The sequence below is a fragment of the Neophocaena asiaeorientalis genome, unplaced genomic scaffold, assembly GCF_003031525.2.
Source record: "Neophocaena asiaeorientalis asiaeorientalis breed wild unplaced genomic scaffold, Neophocaena_asiaeorientalis_V1.1 scaffold62, whole genome shotgun sequence".
Taxonomy (NCBI): domain Eukaryota; kingdom Metazoa; phylum Chordata; class Mammalia; order Artiodactyla; family Phocoenidae; genus Neophocaena; species Neophocaena asiaeorientalis.
In genome coordinates this window covers 2,418,298-2,439,863 of record NW_020175191.1, presented here as the reverse complement: position 1 = coordinate 2,439,863, position 21,566 = coordinate 2,418,298, and the positions used below count along the sequence as shown (strand labels likewise).

General features: G+C 51.5%; 1 protein-coding gene across 3 annotated transcripts in view; it reads left to right on the top strand.

The window, feature by feature from the left end:
* Nucleotides 1-2,498: 2,498 nt before the first annotated feature.
* SYT6 (synaptotagmin 6) overlaps nt 2,499-21,566 on the top strand; it is a 45,719-nt gene continuing 26,651 nt past the window's right edge. For all 3 annotated transcript variants that reach the window (XM_024764908.1, XM_024764906.1, XM_024764907.1), the window contains exons 1-2: nt 2,499-2,770; nt 4,588-5,143. In XM_024764908.1, the coding sequence (XP_024620676.1) occupies nt 2,514-2,770; nt 4,588-5,143 (813 nt within the window). In that variant the 5' untranslated portion in view covers nt 2,499-2,513. The remainder of the gene's footprint in view (nt 2,771-4,587; nt 5,144-21,566) is intronic.

Genomic DNA, 21,566 nt, shown 5'->3' with positions numbered 1-21,566 from the left:
TTTAATACCTCCGATATGTGTTTTTTGTTCCCACGTTCTATACACACATACAGAGGGTGGTATTGTAGAGCTGAACTGTCTGGGTTGTATCTCAGTCCAAACACTTACCAGCTGTGTGACCCTGGGCAATCTATTTAACCCTCTGTGCCTCAGTTTCCTCATCTGCAAAGTGAGGATAATAATCTTTACCTATTTCACTGGAGAGTATTAAATGAGTGAATACATAAAAAGCGCTCTGTACCTTGGACATGGTAATGTTCAATAACTTGACTAAATCCAACAATAAAACGGTATCATTCCTATTACTGTCAACCTGTATATTACAATTTTGCTTTCTTATTTTTAAGATAATAAATAAATATTAAGCAACCTGATATTTTTTCTCTTGTGCTCCCAGGGTGCGTGCGAACCATAATTGCAGATCTTCAGTCTAGAAGTTAAATAGGAATCAGTTTTTCTGGTCCCTGGCAGTCTCTGGTGGACTAACCTCAGTTCCTATATTGGGGAAAGACTCCGCTGTCTCCATGCAGGGACCTGGGGGCTGGAGTAGGTTGCTAAGGACTTGAGGATCCTGTGCTCTCATCCCTTATTCCTGAAGGTGGTAGCTGGTCAAGGCCAGTACCCTCCAACCAGGGAGCTGGGAGGCAGTGCTAACTCCCCAGAGAGGGTGGCTGATGTTCTGGCCTCCTTCTCAGGTGCCTTTGGATGGGGGACAGCTTTCGCGGGGGCCCATGTGCCGTGAGAGTACTCTTGATCCCCCAAGGAGGGACTGGGCATCTCTATACTCCCAGTCTAGCTTAGCACCTAGAACATGGCAAGTGCTCAGTAAATGTTGGCTGAGAGATAATGACAGCTGTTTTATGTGCCATTGATTGACTCATTCATTCATTCATTCTCATGTGTCAGTTTCTATGCTGAGCCCTGAGTCAGACAAATATAAAAAACACAGGGCTATAGTAGCCTATAGTTTAATCAGGGACAAACAGTCTGGGACAGTGGGATGAGCCCCAGGCTGGGCAGTGGACATCTGTACCCTGGTCCAGACTTTGTGTCTGACCTGTGACCCCAGGCAAGTCCTTTCTCTGGACCACTTCTCCCATCTGCAAAAGCACAGCCTCACTTGTAGGGTCATTTCTCACCTTAAATCCCAAGATTCTTAAGGCATGGGGACAGGATAATCCAGAGACTACAAACTCACAGGCCTGCAGGGGCCAGGAAGGTAACAGGGAGAGCAGCTGGTGAGCACGCAGCCTTCCGAAGGGCATCGCCAGTTCCCACCATGTGGAAGCATAGGTCCAGTTAGCAAGTCCTCAGGCCTTTTCCAGAGAAGCCAGAAATCTGGTGTGATGACGATGATAGTGATGATGGAATTGCTCAATGTTTCAATCATCATGTAAGCCAGACGAGCCTCCACTGCTGGCTTGTCTACAAGTGACCTTTGTGCAAACCCATCATTGGTTCAAGGCCTCTGACATCTCAGAGTAAGAAGAGGCCTTGGGCTCAAAGGTTCATTCCTAAAGGTGGGGTGGGAAGCCTGCTTAATAATTTCTCCCAGAGGGAGGCATCCTTCACAGCTCTCCTGGGGTATTGGACATCCTACTGGGGGCAGAGGTGGGCTGGGTGTGGGACAGTGAGTGCCTGCCTCTGAACAAATCACGACATTCAGTTTTACAGCAAAGCTCTCACATAGCCACAGGAATGGGGGGAAAGGACAGCTATCGGAATCATCTGTATTTAGCTTTGAAGTCAACTGTGTGGATCAGATTCCGACTTAATACAAGTATTTATTGAGCCTACTATGTGCAGAGTTCCGGGAGTACAGCAGAAGCATTAGACCTAATCCCCCTCCTTGAGGAGATTATGCCTGATCTCATTCACTTCAAGTCAACCTACTAACTATACATTAGCTCCTGCTGTGGGCTTGGCGGGTGCCGGGTAAGGGAAGGGAATGAGGGTCCCCAAGGCCCCACAGCCTGTGGAGGAAGAGAGCTGTCTGCAAAACCAACCCTGCTGTAAATCTGGCCATAGTAACAGCTCTAATAGAAATTCAAACAGCATCCAAATGTGAATGCTTCACGAATTTGCACATTTGCTTAGGCTGCTATTTAAATTACGTTCCCTTCCCCATACACGTGCCGATGGGGAGGGGAGGCAACCCAGGTGCTCCCCAAGCTGGCGGTGGGGGGAGGGGCAAAGCTGGAGAAATCAGACCGAGGTGAACCCGAGGCTGCAGATATTTTACAAGGTGGATACGGAGCATCAACCCTACAACCATCCCTCCTCTACCTGGGCAGCCTTCTCATGACCACTCTTTTCTCTTCTTCCGTCTCTGTCCCTTCTGTGTGGCCCCTCTTTGAACACCCTTCCCTGCTTCTCCCCTCCTGTGTCTGTCGCTGTCGCTCCCCGCCTGGCTGAGGGCAGGCACCTCTGTCAGCCTCCTCACAGTGGTAGCTATTGTGTGTGGCGTGGCCCTGGTGGCAGTTTTTCTCTTTCTCTTTTGGAAGCTGTGCTGGATGCCCTGGAGGAACAAGGAGGCCTCCAGCCCCTCCTCTGCTAACCCCTCCCCGGAGGCCCTCCAGAGCCCCAGCTCCAGAGGCAACATGGCGGACAAGCTGAAAGACCCCAACACCCTGGGCTTCCTGGAAGCAGCTGTGAAGATCAGCCACACGTCCCCAGATATCCCTGCCGAGGTGCAGAGGTCGGTCAAAGAGCACATCATGCGTCACACACGGCTGCAGCGACAGACCACAGAGCCAGCGTCATCCACCAGGTGAGGGTTGGACCCCTCCCTTCCCTACCTCCACATTCCTGGATCCAATACGTTAATGAGATTCCGGCCTGTGAGGATCAGAGACCAGAAATAATCACATGCATATTCTGGTTGGAGAATATGTCAGATGATGTGCTCTTTGGTGGGTGATCAACTCGGAGGTGGGCGCCAGGAGAGACTTAAGGAGAGGGGAACCTTTGAGGTGGGGTGCTGTGCAGGTGGTAAGCCCTGGGATGTGTGTGGGTGCGAGGTGTTGGCTTATCCGGAGGGAAGGAAAGACTTCAGGCTGAGGGAAGAGAACATGCAAAGGCGCAGAGGCATGAAAGTTCATGATGTGTCTATGTCAATACAGCCTCCTAGATGGGGGCTGCAGTGCGTGGGAGATAAAGCAAGAGATTCCTAACACTTTGAGAATGAGGATAGCTTTTGACAGCATTCCCCGTATGACAGCAATTGTATACATGGCATTCTTTAACTGAAAAAACAAAATGACAACAAAAAACAACCACCACATAATGACAGAAGCCTACTCCAAATTCAGAAACACTTTTAAATGATGTGGTACGTGCAGGTATAAGGCATTGTATTTATTAAAAACTTGGGGCGACGCAAGAGGGAAGAGATATGGGAACATATGTATATGTATAACTGATTCACTTTGTTATAAAGCAGAAACTAACACACCGTTGTAAAGCAATTATACTCCAATAAAGATGTTAAAAAAAAAAAACAAAAAAATCTTGGGGCTCTTGTGGATTCCTGGGTCCAGGCCCCCAGGGGACCAGCCAAAGGGAAGCAGGCCTGGTCTTCAGATTGAAAGCCAGAAATGATGAACGTGCTGGGTCACGTTTACAGAGTTTGTTGTTTGACCTCAGGCAAGTTGCTTACCTTTCCTGAGCCTCACTTTTCCCAACTGTAAAATAGGTCTAATGACTCTCATAGGGGTATCCATGAGGAGCCAGTGAAAGAATCCATGTGATAATAAGAGCTTAGTACAGGGCTTCCCTGGTGGCGCAGTGGTTGAGAGTCCGCCTGCCGATGCAGGGGACATGGGTTCATGCCCCGGTCCAGGAAGATCCCACATGCTGCGGAGCGGCTGGGCCCGTGAGCCATGGCCGCTGAGCCTGCGCGTCCGGATCCTGTGCTCCGCAACGGCAGAGGCCACAGCAGTGAGAGGCCCGTGTACGGGGTGGTGGGGGGAGAAAGAGCTTAGTATATACCTGGCCCTGTTCTAAGCACTTTATTGTATTTATTCATTTCACCCCCACAGCAATCCTATGCAATTGCTACTTTTATTATTCTCATTTTATAACACAGAGAGGTTAAATAATTTGCCCCAGGTCATACAGCTAGAACGTGGCAGAGCCGAAATTAGCCTATGCAGTCTGACTCCAAAGCACAATAAATGTTAACTATGGTGGTGGGGATGGTAGTGGTGGGGATGAAGGAATGCCACGTGGAGGGTGGGAAAGGATGGTCCTTCTCAGTCAGGGAGCTTATGGTTTAATGGGGGAACCAGACTCATGCCTACCAGGAAAGAAACCTAGAAAGCAGGTAGCAGGAAAGCAGGAAAAATGATAATGATCACAATGGCTAACACTTACTGAAGCTCGTTATGTACCAGGCTCCATTCCAACTACTTTTCATATATTAAGTCATGCACACGGAGTGTGTGCAGGGGGAAAGGGGGTCAACTGGCAGGAGGAAAAGGGGGCCTCACAAGGGGTAGGATGAGCCAGGGCCCCGAGCCATGCCTGCCGGCATTCCCCCACTCCTTTCCCCACCTCACTCTCTCACCCCCTCCTGCCCTCCGCCAGGCACACGTCCTTCAAGCGCCACCTGCCACGGCAGATGCACGTCTCCAGCGTGGACTACGGCAATGAGCTGCCCCCTGCGGCGGAGCAGCCCACCAGCATTGGCCGCATCAAGCCCGAGCTCTACAAGCAGAAGTCAGTGGAGGGGGACGATGCCAAAACCGAGGCCAAGACCTGCGGGAAGATCAACTTCAGCCTGCGCTACGACTACGAGAACGAGACCTTGATCGTGCGCATCCTGAAGGCCTTCGACCTCCCCGCCAAGGACTTTTGTGGCAGCTCTGACCCTTACGTCAAGATCTACCTCTTGCCTGATCGCAAATGCAAGCTGCAGACACGGGTGCACCGCAAGACCCTGAACCCCACCTTCGATGAGAACTTTCACTTCCCCGTGCCCTATGAGGAGCTGGCTGACCGCAAGCTGCATCTCAGTGTCTTCGACTTTGACCGCTTCTCCCGCCATGACATGATCGGGGAGGTCATCCTGGACAACCTCTTTGAGGCCTCTGACCTGTCCCAGGAAACCTCCATCTGGAAGGACATCCAGTACGCAACCAGTGTGAGTACCGCCCTGCTCCCTGGGCCTCTTGAGGATTTGCAGTCCTGGATTTGACTGGGATGTGTCCCGCATCCTCCTCACCCCTAGAGACAAATGGGCCTCTGCCCTTCAGGGTACGAAGGGGACTCTGACTAATAGCCCAGCCCACTCTGGGGAAGTCCTTGCCCTGGGGCCCACGTTGCAGGGAGCAGAGCCCCCATGTGGGTGGGAAGGGAAGGGGACATATCTATGGCTTCTGATCGCACGTTCTGAAGTGGTTCTCTCTACCTGCCAGGCCTCAGGTCTGCCACCTATAAAATAATATATGCCTTTAATCATGGGTAAGGATTGGGCCAGGCCCGTAGACTGACTCAGACAGCAGCGTGAGCCATGGGCATTGGTGTGTACTGGAAGCCCGGCACAAGGAATCAAGAACAGGCTGTATTAATTGGGATAAACCAGCTTATGCCGTAGCCACAAACGATCCTAGGATTTGGTAGCTTAAAGTAGCCAAAGTCTAGTTCTCGTTCATGTTACATGTGCTTTGCAGCTTGGCCATTCTTCCTTGTTACTTAGGGATCCAAGCCAACAGGGGCTCCGTTTTGACCTGTGCCCCTCTAGTTACCACCTGAGGAGGAAGAAGATGTGGCGGATCATGTGCTCGTTCTTAAAGCCTCCGTGCAGAAGTGGCACATGTCACTGTCACTCATATTTCATTAGCCAAAGCAAGGCACATGCAACTCCTACTATCAAGGGGGCCGGGCAAAGCAATCCTACCATGTGTCCAGAAGGGGGACTGGAAGTACTTAACGACCAGCACTAGTAACTACCATGCAGCAGAGCCCCTGTTCTTAGGCCCTGCCTGCCTGGGCCAGTCCGGGAGTTGGAGCGGGGCGGGGGGGCTTGAAGGGAGACCTGGCTAATCCACACATGCGGGAAGGGGATGCTTGGCTGTTCATGAGCAACTGGAGTTAACTATGACGGTGTCAAGGAGCTGGGGCTCAAGTTGACTTTTAAGAGGGAGGACAGGTTTGGCACAGAGAGTTAAGAGGGCATCTCCAGAGCCCTTTGGTCCAGTGTAGACAGCGTTCTCCAGTCCCCTGGGTGGCAATTGAGGAAGCTGTGTAATTGCATCCCACAAATGTAGGTAGCATGCCTCTCTCTAAGCCCAGCCAGAGAGCTGAGAGCCCTGCAGGGGTGTTGCCACCAAACACCAGTGGCCTTGTGTCTGGTGTCTTGAACGCTAACTGATCGTTTCCTGGGATATTTCTTGCACTATTTCCCTGAGTGCAGACCCTCCCTTTGGACAATCAATTCTCAATATCTATGGGCTGAACTTGTAAGGAGAGAGGCTGGGAGAATCAGCCCCACTCTGGTGGGAAAAGGATAAGAATCGATTTGTTCAAAGAGAGAAACCTTGGTGGACTCCATTTCTGCTCCAGAGAAGGTCTCTGGGACAGCCCATTCCCCTAGCTGCTGCGGACTTTGACCAGCCCAGTCCGATGTCTCAGTGCCTCCCCTACTTTTGCTCTCCCGAAATGTCATCCGCAAGAACAGCACAAGCAGCGGGGCCGGCAGACAGGGCGGGCAGACGGGGCGGGCTGGAACAGCAGCTGTGTGCCAGCCTGAAGCCCAAGAGCTACGCTTTATAAATCACTCTGAAGTTTACATCTGGTGCAGCTCTTCCCTTGTGGTCTCGTAAGGCAGCAGCTTCATTCTCGTGACTATACAGGTAGAGAAAAGCGGCTCAGTCCCCCCCATACTGAGGCTGAGGCCCAAGTGCTCAGAGAGAGGTAGGTGTGAGGGCCAGGGGCTGTGGGAAGCAGGATTCAACTCAGCCCTCTGAAGAGCCTCCCTTCTCCTCTCCAGAGGCCTCCCTTTCCTGTAACTTGAGCTCCAGGCACGATGAAAACCCTAGTCCCGGAGCGTGCGGTCCGTGCCCAAGGATGCCCCTCACCTGAATGCTAACTTCCTACATCCTAGAATTCTGTGGCTGTCCCTGCACTCATCCCACACCCCTTCCTCAGCCCAGCTTCAGAAAAAGGCAGATCGTCCAAAAGGAGCTGGACAAATCATTGCCACCCTCATCATCCTCAGTCAGTACCACGCTAGCCCTCCTCCATCTCCTCCTAAGCAGGACTGTGCCAGGAACTGGGGAGCATGGGGGGCTGGGATAGAAGACAGCCTCTTTGACCCACAGAACTTTAATGCAGTAGCTAGTGATGCAAATACCGTGAGGCTGTAAGATCTGAGAGTTAGGACAGCCAGGGAAGGTTTCCTGGGTGGGGAAGGAGAATTCAGGTGGGTAGGGAGGGACTGTTATATATAACTTGATAGGCAAAAGCAGGAGGAGTCTGGGCCCAGGAGTTTCTGAAGCAGAAGATCAGGTGATTTGCTCACACTCTCTGTCTTGCTCGCAGTTTGTCTGCACTGAATGTTCTGCCTGGTGAGGCCCCTGGGGCCCTCCCATCCACAGCCTCTCCAGCAGGCCAGCTCTCAGGGGTGGGCTCTTTATCCTGGGGGTGAGGAATCAGACAAAGGAAAGGAAACGGAAATAAAAGACTGGTGCTTTTACCTGTGCTTACTCTAAAATTGTAATTATTTTGAGGCCAGAGAGGCCCAAGCCCTAGTAACGGGGAATGATTGAGCACTCAGTGTACATGAAATCCTGCAGCCAGCATTGTGGGGCGCGGTACACATGAGCACAGCCGGCTCCCATCTTTCCTGCATGCCAGATTCCTGCCAGATTTCATTCCTAGAGCTGCATTTTGGCTCCCAGCTCCTCCGGCCTGCAGGCTGGTCGCCGAACACGTCCAGCATTTCTGCCTCTTGCCTTTGCTCCCAAGGTTTCCTCTGGCAGACAGGCTTTCCCCCCACCTCTCTGCGTGGCCCAAACCAATCCACCTTTCAAAGCTTCCCTGAAGTCCTTCCGCTCTCACAGCAATCACTCCTCTGCATTTTTTTTCTGGGTCCCTCATTTATACACTGAGTCATATTCTGCCTTGCAGAGTCCCCAGTGGCTCAGGAATGGCTTGTGTCCCACATTTGACGGTCTCTTGTATTTTCCCTCAAGGCTGAGCGTCTCATTTTATGCAAACGTAAGAACTCAGCATGTTCTTGTTGAATGACAGATGGCTTAGTTAATTCAAACAAAACTACGTATTGGTGCACAAGGAAAGGATTATTAAAGAAGCAATGGAATTTGGGTGCAGTTAACCTGGGAAGGCTTCCTGGAGGAGAAAGTCAAGTAGTATTTTGAAAGTGAGTAGAGCCAGGCATGGTGGAGAGAGACCTGGGCTGTGCATTCCTGCAGAGAGATGGTTCAGGTAGATGGTTTATGTCTGGAGTAGCAAAGAGATTAACCAGCCTGGACTGAAGTAGAGGGTCAGGGACCCACAGTCTGGACTGAAGTGGAGGGTCAGTGACCAATAGTCTGGGTAGAAGGAGAGGCCCTGTGAGAAGTGGGCTCGGGAGGCTGCTCTGATGTCACAGGAGTCCATGAATGCTGTCCCCCTGGTACTCCTCATACTTGTATGGGAGAATCAGGTGCAGCCCTGGCAGGTGGAACCAGGCAGGTTCCTTGTTTTGGCCCCTGCCCCAGTGCCCAAGGTGGTCTGAAGTAGCAAAGCCTGGAGCATTTGTGCTGTTTTCTTACAACCAACTGAACATGGAGCTTCAAGGCTCGAGAAGGGGAGGTGTTCATCTGGGGAAGCTAGCCCTTTGTTAATTGCAAACCTTAAGCCCCGAGGGCCACTCCCCTCAGCATCCCCAGGTTGTTCTGGATGGAAGCCTAGGCTGTAATGGAGCTAACATACACCCCACCAGAGGGTGAGAAACAGGCAAACAAGATGTGCTCGGACAGTCAGAGGTCTCTGCTGTTCCCTGGAATCAAGAGGCTCAGGCACGGGCAGGTCTGCCACTGAGGCTCCCACCTCTTGCCTGGCTCGACTAAGGTCCTCTAGTGGTCTCCTGGGCATTCCCCGTGGTTTGCCATTTTCTCTCCACACAGAACTTCGATTGGCTGAAATCATTCTGTTCTTCCCTTCCCCCCTCTCCAGCCCCCAGTCTCATTATTTCTATATGAAGCTGTAGATTTATCATTAAAATAGAGCCGCCATCACCAGGGTTTGGTAACATCTCTGTATTCTTGTAGTTATTGTTACAGAGGCCTCAGACCCCAGTGCACACAAGTATTCCTGTTGCCATTCCAGCTCCTTCATGGAGGCTGTAACTGGGGCCATAAATATGTGTTGTGCTTGGTGGCATTAATGGACTCGGCCAACTTCCTGCCTTACCAGGTCCCCGCCAGGTCAGAATGAGTGTGTGTGTGTTTGTGTGTGTGTGTGTGTTTGTGTGTGTGTGTGGGTACAGGTATGTGTGTGTTTTGGGGGTGATGGAGTGCTCTGTATAATTCCAGGGAGCCTGGACTCGGAGTCTGCAGGGAGGAGGGGGGCCTTATGTGGTAGAACAGTCTCTTTTCTAGCCTGGGAATGAGCAGAGCTGTGTACAAAGAGCTCAGGCTTTGATACCAGACAAACCTGTGTTGCATTCTAGCTTCTGCACTTTCTAGCTTTGAGACCTTGGGGACATTGTCTAAACCATGCCTCAGTTTCTACATCAGTAAAATGGGGATAATGATGGTACATACCTCATAGCGGTATTCTGTGTAGTAAATTAAATAAAATGCACAGGATGCCTAGGGCAGCACTGTCACAGAGCAGCCTCCTGAGCCCCATTCTTACTGTGCCTTTCCTTCTAGCTCGGCCTGTGGGTCACTATTTGTACCACTCCCAGGCCTGATCCCCCACTTTTTTCCAGATCACCTATTCCAACAGGTTGTTGGTTGTTATTATTCCTGTTTTATTTATTTCTCTCTTTTACTTCTTGTCCTATCATGTGTTCTCTGTGTGACCTTGGAAAAGTGATTTGCCCTCTCTGAGCTGTGGTTTCCTCAGAAACTAGTTTCCAAGTTGTGAGATTCTGAGATTCTCAGCTTCCCCTATAGAGAAGTGGTTGGCTCTCTTGCTTTCAGAGCAGGGATACCCAGTCCCTGGAAGTGTGGTCTCCCTAGTAGAGGCCTAAACCCCAGGCTGACAGGCCACAGGGCAGAACTTTCGGACACACCCTCCTCCTTTCAGTGTCAGTAAGAATCAGTCCTCTCTTTAAGCCCCTTGGAAATGTCCTCCGGGGAGTTCCTGCCACAAGCAAGTCCCCACCAGCAAGCTTCCTTCCTCCTTTTCCCACGAGGCACAGTCCTGCAAACGGGCTCAGCGCCCTCCCCACCTTTCAGATCCCCCATTTACTGGTTATTAATATGCAGGTTATTATTTGAGCTCCTACTAGGAGCCAAGAGCACAACCAACTTTATCGCATTTCATCCTCACCATAAGCCTTATTATTGTGCCCTGTATGTAAGTAAAGAAACGAAGGTTCCAGGTTCAGTGACATCCAGTGTCACCCAGACAGAAGGTGCTAGAGAGCCAAGACTAAAGTCCAGGTCTTCAACAGAGCCCACATCCTTGCATGGCTAGAGGGGAGTGAGTGCGATTACATTGCTCCTTGGACAGAAGATAGACCCTGAAACTGTGCAGCTCGTCAGGGGATCCAGACGAGTGACTGGTTTGATTTTCTCTTTGTGGCCTGGATCATTCCTCTCGTTTCAGGGGGCAGCTTTTGTGCTGACACTTGGATGCCGTTACCATCTCCCCGGTGTTCTTCCTGCGGCACTGAGTTTGACATTCATTCCTCTTTCATTCAACAAACATGGATTGAGTGTCAGCTATGTGCTGTCAGTTTGATCACTGAGCATGTGTTGGATACAGAAGCTGGGCTAGGCTGTGGAAAGGATGGCAAAGAAAAAGCCCCACCTCTGACCAAGCTACTGGGAAGTGTGGAGCATGCCCAGTGACCCCCAAACCCCTCAACCCCCTTGCACACAGGGCACACACTTGGGGACAGAGCAATTCAGGAAGCTCACAACCAAATCATGCAAGCCGCTGCACTGCAAGCCATGTGCAGAAGTGTTGAGGCGAGATGGAGAAAAGAAATCAGTCAGATAAGACTGGTCTGGGAAAGCTTCTAGAAGAGGAAAGTTTTAGGCCAGGATTTGATGGCAGTGAAGGAAGAGAGTGTTGAAAGAGGGAGGGTCAGAGGGAGGGGAGTGTGTTTCTCTATTTTCTTTGGATTGGGGGAAGGATCTAGAAAGAACTTCTCTCGAATACAATGGGTTTCTTTTCTTTGTGCAGTAACTACTTGTGGTGTAATTACCACGTACCAGGCACCAGGCCAGCACAGGGGATACCATAACTTCAACTCAGTCCAGTCCTCAAAGCCTCACAGTCCTATGGGGAGTCAGGAAAGCACCTCCACCATCCCAGGGGACACACAGGTCCCAGCATGCTGATGGAAGGCTGGCCTCCTGGAATGAAATTGCCTTCCTTGCCAGAAAAGAGTTAGTTGCATTCTTTTCTCACACCCACATACTCAAGTCCAGTGTGATCCAAGGGTAGCTTACAAGAGGCCTTTTCAAGTAGAGCCAAAGAATCGGCACCATTGATTCGCTGTGACTCAGTCAGTCACCTGGGATGAAGCCTCCCAGACGCTCATTGACCAGCAGCTTGATGCAATGCCTTCAAAGTACCCACCTTGGATCTTAGGCTCCCAGTTCTATCCTGGCTAGGAGCCAGGCAGGAGAAGGAGGGAAGCATCATGAACCTTCATCCACTCAACATGTCTTCAGTGATCTCTTAAAGAACTTATTCGGGTCCAAGAACACTGGGTATTGAAGGACAAATATAGTCCTTGCTTTTAAGGAGCTTACAGTTGGGTGGAGCTTTCGGAGCAAGTAAAAATGTAATCCAAAGGACACAATTATTTAAGTTGCACGAAATGGGAGAAGGGGAAAATAGAGGTGATTGCTGAAGCTGGGAGAGTAAGGGAGTGGAATGGGAGATGCAGATGGCAGAAGGAGAATTTGAGAACAAGAACTGAGTTTGGGGAACACCCAGAGTCAAGAAGAAGAAGGACAGGGACCAGAAAAGGGTACCAAGCAGGGGGAGATCCGAGAGAAAAGAAGAGAACTGAGGAAGGCAAAGGAGGGATAGTTCAGGAACTAGGCAACCAGAAGTGATGTGTTCCAGCATCTGTGGGGTACCAAGCACCGTCTTAGACACTGGGGATGCAGTGGTAAATGAAGCTTACACTCGTGTGGGGGAGACAATGAGTATGTGAGATAAATAGTGTGGCTGAGAGTGGTAAGTGGCCCGGAGAAAATAAAGCCAGGAAGCAGCGGGGTGGGAGGGGGGCGGTATTGGGGTTGGGAGGGTGGCTGGAGGAGAGGATTGCAGGGTAAAACAGGGTAGGCGGGGAGACATCCCCAAGAGGAGGCCATCTGAGTAGGCCTGAAAGACAAGAGGGAGAGAACCATGCATATATCTGGAAGAAGAGAGGTCCAGGTGAGAGAATGGTAAATGGAAAGACACTGAGGTGGGAGGATGCCTGGCTTTTTCAAAGAACCATAAGGGTCCAGTGTGGCTGAAGCAGAAATGGGACTGGGGAGGAGAGAGAATAAAAGATGAAGTGAGAGAGGTAAAGGGGCAGGAAAGGTTCATGGAGTTCCACAGTCAAAAGGTTAAAAGCGTCACTAGAGTTGATGGGTTGGGAACAGACTCTACCACAAGGGCAAAGACAGGGAAATCCGTTGGGAGGCTATTGCCATGAAAAAGAGACAATGGTGGCTTGGACAAGGATGGGGGGTAGAAATGTAAGAGGTGCTTCATTCTGGATGCATTTTGAAAGTAGAACTAGCAGTATTTGCTGACAGATTGGGTGCACGGTCTAGGGTGTAGAGAAAGAAAAATCAGGGTTGTCAGCCTGAGTAACTCAGGAGGGAGTCACCATTGACTGAGTTGGGGAATGCTGGAGGAAGAACCCATATGGAGAGGAAAGTCAAGAGCTCGGGTTTGAACATGTTGTAGTTGAGATACCGTTGGGACATCCAACTGGAGATGTTGCATAGAAACTTGGATACAGAGTGTGGAATCCAGGGATTTCCCTGGTGGTCCAGCGGTTGAGAATCTGCACTTCCACGGCAGAGGGCATGGGTTTGATCATCCCTGGTCGGGGAGCTAAGATCCCGTATGCTGCGTGGCCAGAAAAAGAGTGTAGAGTCCAAAAGAGAAGCCTCGGCCAACCAACTGAATTTAGGGGATGTCAGGATATTGATGGTGTTAAAAGCCGTGAGACTAGTTGAGATCCCAAATTTAGAGGAAAGACCTAAGACTGAACTTTGGGACACTCTAATGTTTAGATGTGGGGGACCGTGAGGAAGTAAAAGAGACTGATAACCCCCAGCCAGTGAAATAGGAGGAAAAACAGGAAAGTACAGTGTCCTAGGAAACAAGGACAGTGTGTCCAGGATGAGAGAGGGAAGGATCAAGGGTATCAGACGCTGCAACGGATCAAGTAAGATGCAGACTGAGACGTGACCACTTTGTTCAGCATCAGCCTTGCCAAGAGCTGTTTGGTGGAGCCCCATTGGAGATGAGGTCATTTGTGAAGATTGGGACATGGGTTGTATCATTTTGGGGGAACTCTTTTTTATCATTTATGTATCATTTAGGGAGACGAGATTTCAAGGCCTAGGAAGGCTGGTTTTGCAGTGTGCCAGCAGGCTAGCTCCATGTATGGGCCATACTTGGGGAAAAGGTGGGGTGGGGATGGGGGAAAGTGGGTGAGCAGCCCCAGTTCACGCAGAGTAGATCAGGCCAAGACAGCACGTTGCATCAGGAATTTGCAGCGAGTCTAGGTATCCCTAGAATTCTGCCTTGAATTCCCGAGTGTCTGGACTCTTGCAAGCAGAACCAAGCCAGGATAGAAGCAGAGAGAGAGAACCTTCTAAAAGAGATCAGATCAGGGTCACATGGAAGCCCCAGGAGGTGTGAAAGAAGCAAGGCTGGGCCTGGGCTGCCCGCCAAACCCATGAAGACTGTTCCCCAAGCCCTCCAGCCAGAGCTGCTCCGAATCATGTATGAATCCGGCCAGCCCTGCCCACTCTTTGAGCGGCCTGGCCCCCCGCGAGCCCTGGCTGTGCCCTCCCGGCAGCCTGACCCCACTGCCCGAGTCAGAAGCCCTGGGTCACTCCAGGGCTGCAGGCCTCTCTTGTTTACTTTCTGCTCAGCTGGAGCTGCTTGTCTCTGCTGATGTTCATTTACCCACACACTCCCTGGGGCCTGGCCTCCTTATACTCATTATTCTCCGGAATGCTGAGCTTTCCTCCTGCACCCACACCCTCAGGCTGGGGGAAGGGCAACAATGTCCAGTCCCTGCCCCCACGCAGTTTATTCCTTCAGCCCCTGCCAGTGCAGAGGGCAGCTGGCTGGGCTCTTTCCTCTGCTCTCCTCCCTGAAGAGGGGAGGAGGGGAAGGGCCTGGTTGGTTGCCTCCCGCAAGGATGCCATGTGATGTTAGGGATGTCGAAGCCAGGAGCAGCTTTTCCTGCTCCAGAATAAGACCTGCAGCGCTGCCCTCCAAGCTCATGTCCTATAATGACCAGGAGGAAGTTGGAAGGGGGTGCGCCAGGGGTCCCTCCATGCTTAAAGCTCAGGTATTAAGAACGTGACTCAACCCGCTAGGCCCCAGGTTCTGCAGCCAATGTGACCTTGACTTTTCTGGGAAATACTCAAAGGGCCAAGGCTCCTCTAGCAAAGGGTTGCTGAAAATCCATCAAGAACCTAGAAAGGGGGAGAGGCGGGGTGTAGGGTCCAAGCTCCATTCCACAGGCAGCGTGTCTGTTCAGGAGAGACAGGGGATAGAATCCCAGAATGACAACACGGTCCCTGCACCACAGGTGAAAGCTCCAGGCCTGCAGGTTGTCCCTTCAGCAGAGGTGATGGATGTGCACCTTCCACACCCTCTCACTTGGGCCAAGCGGGACCAGTAGCTGTTCCTGGGTACATGGGGCTAAAGGTTTCCCATGTGGGGCTGGAAAACATAGTTAATCGTTCCACGCAGGGCTCTGACCCGGCTGTAAATAATGGCTCCACTGGCTTCTTTTAAGTTGCTTCTAAAATCAGCCTTTCACAATAGGTCCTTCCCTGCAGCTTCGGAAGAAGTGGCCTTAAGAGACTGCCAGAGGCTCAGAACAGTGGAGACAGTTCCCTTCTCACCCTTGATAAATTCCTAGCTTCCGGACAGCCCCACTGCCCACTCTGGCCAGCTGCCTGCAGAACCCAGCTCCCACTGGCAACCGGACCGCAGCCCTGGTCTGCCTCCCTCCTCTGCCAGCAGCTTGCCATAGCTCCGATCTGGCTGGGCCAGCCAGCACTGCCCTGCCCCAGCCCCACGTGCCCTTCATTAGTATGCTGTACATCTCAATGGTATAAATATCCAATCTTTCCCTTACAAGAGAATGAACGGGAAATCAGTAGGCAACAAGCTCATGCATCAACAAAAATCTGTTCCTCCAACACTGGTGCATTTTATGCTTCCCCTGCCTTGCCGTGCAGAGCATGCACTTGTCTTACGGCTTCTACCACCTGATAACTCACAGTGACATTTTTCTCCTGGAGAGAGATTATTTGGTCACAAGGGAAGCAACAGCCAGACATCCCTTCTGGACACTATCAAGGACATTCAAACTGCAGGATTCATTAGGGAGGAAGGGATTGCAATGGGTTCCCTACATCAGCAGCAATCCAGAGAGACTGGGGCCACTGGGTATAACTACGACCAGAATGGCAACTGACTTGGAAGAATTGGGGCAGTCCCTGAGGGGTTTCTAATTTCTGCGGATCCCGGTGTTATGACTCTGCTTTCTCGTGGACTCAGGGAAGGTCAGAGCTGGAAAGGGCCTCGGAGATGATCTGGCCCAATGTCCTCCTGCCACAGATGAGCAAGTTAAGACCAGAGAAATCACACAACTTGTCTGGGGTGGCTCAGTGAGTCTGTGTGAATCTGGACCCCAACCCCGGTCTCATGAGACCCAGCCCGGTGCTCTTCTGACTGTCTTCCTTGCCTCTAGGCTTTTATAGGGAATTCTCTTGCCCTGGTTATTTTACTCCCTCCTTCCTCCCTTCCCTTCCCAGGCCTCTGCCCATTCCCTGTCTTCATTCTGTGCCTGTGAACCTCTCTATCCTGTAGGGAAGAGGGCCAAGACTTGGAGTCCAAGGCATGAGGTGTCAGAGGGCACAGAGCAAAGACGACATTCTCTCTGTCACAATTAGTCTCTTCCACGCAAGAGACGTCCAGTCTCTACTGGGAGTGGAAATAGGCAAACCAACAAGCAACGCCAGCAAGGAAACCAAGGAGGGAAGAGAAACTACATATCAAAGTGCCTTGGACCCTAAGCCAACTAAACCCCACCTCCAAGCCTCCCACTGCGCACACATATTTATTCCTTGGAGGAGGAGGGAGACAAAGCTAGCTGTAGAGTCTGGGTCAGCCTTGTCCAAGTGCTAGCGTATTTTTATGATGTTTCCATGTCAGCAACGATGAAGAAAGATGTGGCCTCTCCAGCAGGCAGCTCCCATCCCCACCCCAATCCCTTGCCAACCCCGTGCCCAGCTGGTCCTCATTCACCCTCATCAGTCGTCCCCTGTAGCCACGTTTTCTTTGCAGGTCTGAAATGACACCTACTCATTCTCCATGAATGTTTAATGCCTTCCTCTCTGGACAAAGTCTCTGAGACCTTGAGGGTTTCTCTAGGGCTGCAGCGAAACTTGGGACGGAGGGTTTTCCATGGAATCCACTTGGCCTTGGGAATTAGAGTGGGGGAGACAGCCCCTGGGATGGGAGGGGCTGGGGCAAGATGTTTAAACCCTCACCCCTCTCTGGCCAGTGCAGGCTGGCATTGCCTTTGGTCTTGATGGCCCGAGAAGTGCCAATGATTGCTTCAGAAGACTGCCTGTCTTCCTGCTAATGGTCTGGACTTGGCACGGCTTGGAGTTCAGGGAGGGCGCCAACATCCTTGACAATGGGACCAGTTTCTCCAGGAGCTTTTTTCTATCGTGATAAGAAATCGTGTGTCTGAGCACGTACGTGGTGGGAAGGAGTCGAGGTGAGATGGGAACCGATCAGAGAACAAGATTGAGATCGCCGTCTGTGCAGGCATGAGCGGGGCATCAGCTGGGGCCTCTCTCCCTCCACGTGCCAGGCTGTGTGCGCTTACCTTTAACCCTCACTACCACCCTGCAGAGCAGGTACTGTTGTGATCCACTGCTCACAAAGCCAGTGGGAAGCAGAGCCCAGAGTCACACCGGGTGCGTGGGCTCCACTGTATGTGCCCCTAACTCTCTCTGCTGCCTCAGGAGCTGGCTCGGGGGGCTGTCCCCGAGAGCCGCCTCTTCCTAGGATGGATGGGGACAGCAGATGTTCTCCGGGTCCCTCTCTGGCGCTAATTGTCTGTCTCTTCCGAAGGGTCCCCTTCTCAGCCTTATCTTTCACTGACCCAGTCACGGGATGCAAGCCCAGCTCCACCCCACCCCAAGCAACACAAAGTGAGTAGCAGAGCTCGATTGGAGGTTTGTTTTCGTGGGAATCGGGTATCTATGCCCCTCTGCCCAGTGAACAGCCTCGAGCGGCAGGGGAGGCTGCGGGAGGCACCTGCTCCCAGAGGTTCTTGCTGCCCTGCCTCCCATAGACTGCCTGCTCCCCTCAGCCTAATGGCTCCTCTCCACCTTCCCCAGGCTCTCTGCCTCAATCACAAACAAACTATGCCCTTCTTTAAATTGCCCTGGGAAATTTTGTTCTTGCCAGCCCTTAAGCCCGGGCTCAGTTCCAGCCCCATCTGCAAACATTCAGAACCCAAGAAGGTATTCAACTGAATGATGGGCCCTCTTCCCCAGGAGCAGTGGAACCCTGAGACTCGTATATTGCCTTTGCTGGCTCCACCCTCCATAGAAGGCAATTGTGGTTTCAAATAGCATTTGTTTTCTCTTTTTACCTAAGAACTGCTATGGCCACTGGCATTCCTTGAGCCCGCAAAGGGGCATGTAGGGCCATCCCTGTATATGCAGGAGAGGCCCCTCTTTAGGGGCACAGGTGAAATTGCTACCTGAGATAGGAAGGGGGACCCACTTTCCATCTCAGCTCTCCCAGTTCTGCCAGTGGGCTGAGAATGAAACAGCCCCGCCCACCAAAATGAGGCCTAAGTGGGAGGTCCCAGGTGGTAGGATTGGATGAGGTTTCAGCCAGGAAGGATACAGGCCGTTAGGAGACCACAGATGAATGTCCGGAAAAGAGAGGGTGCCACTCCCCAGAAATGGGCAGAGAGCTTCCGGGGAGGGGCCTGTGAAGTTGTCCCAGCCCTTTGGGCCTGGAGCCCAGTGGTGAAAGGCTTCGAAGGCGCCCTATCTGTGTGCCATTGTGTTTTCTGTGGTTACTTCTTTTGTTCACCCTCAGCATTTGGAATTCTTTTTCACATTGCAGGGCTATTTCAGGGATGCAGTGGGAACCAGGAGTAGACCAGGTATGGGTGTACACTTGGGTTGGAGCTTTAAACAGAGTGCAGAAGGTCATAGGGCAGATAGAACTGAAGAAAAAACCCCAAAGGGAAGATGGGGCAGCTCAGGGTCGGGGGAGAAGGGAGGTACCGCTTCAGCCCTTCCCCCCCACCGCCAGGCTAGCCTTCTCCAGAGCCCTTGTGGGGAGGGATGGGGGGTGGGGTTCTCCCAGCCCAGCCCTAGAACAGCACTGGCATGGGACTCCTTCCCCGCAGGGCTGATTCCACTTTCGGAGAGCCTTCAGTTGACTCACAACCCTGTAGTGACACATTGGACCATGTGCTCGGAACAGTCCAGCTTCCAGAGAGAGAAAAACAGCTCTGGTGGTGTGTCATGAAAACACAATAAGTATGTCCCTTCTTAAGAAGTTGGGGACAGGCTGGCTTTGTGACTGGAGGCACCTGCTTGAAAATGCTTTAAGGGGGAAGACATGGGACCAAACTTTCTTCTTGCTTCTGGGCTGTTTTGGTAGGCCTGGGGAGAAAAGGGGCCCAGGGAAAAAAGGCAGGCAGCGAGGGCCTTTGTAATTCCAATTCCTGCTGACAGGGCTTTTTTGTTTGTTTTGTTTTGGTTTGGTTTGGTTTGGTTTTAGTAAATCCTATCCAAGGCTGGGCAGACGCCCAGCTCACTTTCGGGAGTGAGTGTACCCTAAGGAAAACTATTTCCCCAGCCCCATTTGGGCAATGTTTACCGGAGAAACTCTGGTTGAGCAACTATTCCTCTTGCGTGAGAAAGGAAGGGAGGACTCAGCAGGGTCCCCTGACCACCTTGGGTCTGGCCAGCTGGAGGCAGCCTGGGCCTCCCTGGGCCAGACCTCGGGCAGCCCTGTACGCACGCGTGTGTACACACACACCTGCACGCACGCTCCGTCCATCAGACACTGGGGACCCAGCAAGAGGCTTCTTCCCATTCAGTCTTGCTTGATTGGCTCTCTGGGACTCCAGTCCCCCAGAGAGAGACACCTTTTGGTTGCCCCGAGAAACTGCATTTGGAAAAGAAGAATTTCAGGAAGACCTTGCGTCCTGAAGGTTATGCAGCTTGTGACATACCCATATGGGTGATGATAATAAGCCCACAACTGCTTCCACAGGCTGCCCCCACATGTTGAGAAGGGAGGATAAGGATTATCTTTTCACTCTTGGGGAAGCTGAGGCACCGATAAGGGAGCAGGACTGTTCAAGGCCACACGGCCAGCTCTGGTCTGTCAGTCAGGATCCAAGAGGCCTCCGCAAGGCATTAGGCAAACACGGTGCCATCCCCCAAGAACCTGCAGGTCAGCAGGACTGGGAGTCAGGAGACCAGAGCGAGAATCCTGCCTCTGCTGTGTGGCCTTAGACAAATCACCTCACCTCTCTGTTTCCTCATTAGAAAAATGTGGGAAATAACCTGTATTTCACAAGGTTGAGGTGAAATGCCAATGAGAAAGGGCCTCCAGAGGTTCTTGCCGCACTTGATTGTTCCCGGGACTAACAACAATAACACCTAATGTGTTTATAAAGCATGTTCCAAGTACATTATCTCATTTAACACTCTCGACACAGTAAGAAATCAGCATTTCAATTTTGTAGATGAGGCAAACTGAGGAGATTCCCTGGAGTCAAGTTTTAAAGCGATAGAACAGAGAACCAAAAGTGAGATCATTTTCTTTAAAAGCTGTAAGACTGTAATATATTTTACCCTTCCGTGCCTCAAGGCAAAGCATTATATTTTTGTTTTAGATATTCTGGAAAATACAGAAAGCCACAAAAAAAGAAATGCAAGGCACCATAAGCCCGTTATCCTGAGATAACCTCCATTAACATTTTGATGAAATCCAGAATCTTCCTCTTACTTAGAAAAATCACCTGACGGCATTGAGGGGCAGGAATGCTCTGGAGACCAGAAAGGGTTGAAGCATTGTCTAGGTTAGGCCTGGAAGTTCCTGGGATTAAGCGATTCTGGAAGAATGCTAGCATGAAGGGAAGGATGCGGTATGGAGAACAGGAGGGAGAGACTGTTAGGCAAGCAGGGCCGAGGCTCAGAGCTGGGGTTGTGAAGACCAGGCTCAGGAACCTGGGCCCCCCAGGCCTGCCTTCTCACCATGGACCATGGCCATTGCTCATCTTTATCAGTGAACCCCTGAGTTCCTAGGGATGTGAGGAGTGGTCTCCTCTTCCCAGCTGAATGAGGTTGGGACATCCTGGAAGATCCTCTGGGGAGACCTACAGCCTCACAGTGAGCGCTTGACCTTCTTCTGGGGCCCGGGGGTGGCCCTGGAGATATTACCTCTCCCTCTTCAGCCAGCTGGCTTCCTAGTGGGCAGAGCCCCAGGGACAGCCTCCAGGTATGGGCAGTGTGGTCTGGCACAGCTCTAACCCCACCACGGCAGCATTTGGGCCGCTCTGAGAAACCCATCAGCAACTCTGGGTGTCTTCCCAACATGCAGGACTGGGTCGCAGCCGACCAGGCCCTCCTCACCAATCCCTGGGTCCAGACCGCTCATGGGGCACGTGCCCCAAGGGCCGGGACCCCATCTTGCTATTAATAACAATATTACAAGTCCACCTGGTCCTTACATAGCACTATTGAATTTACAGGACCCTTTTACACACATTGGCCTCATTCAGTCCTCAGCAAGTCTTCGCAGGGACATTATTCTAATTCTGCAGATAGAGAAAGTTCAGCTGAGGCAAGACAGAGTGAATTGTCTGAAGGTTGCACAGCAAGTACTAAAAACTTTCATTTATTTGTGTCTGCCGCTTTGTGTTGCTCTAAAAAGGATTTAGCTAGCTCACAAGACCTATAATATGATTACAAATAAACTTAAGACAACATACCAATGTGGCAAAAGAATAAATGAAAGAAAGTCAAATGGAGTCCAGAGGGGCCACCACCCAGTACGTTTGCCCCACCATCGGAACGCTGTCTGGAGCAGACTCACACTTGCCTGGAAGCATTCTAGCAGCT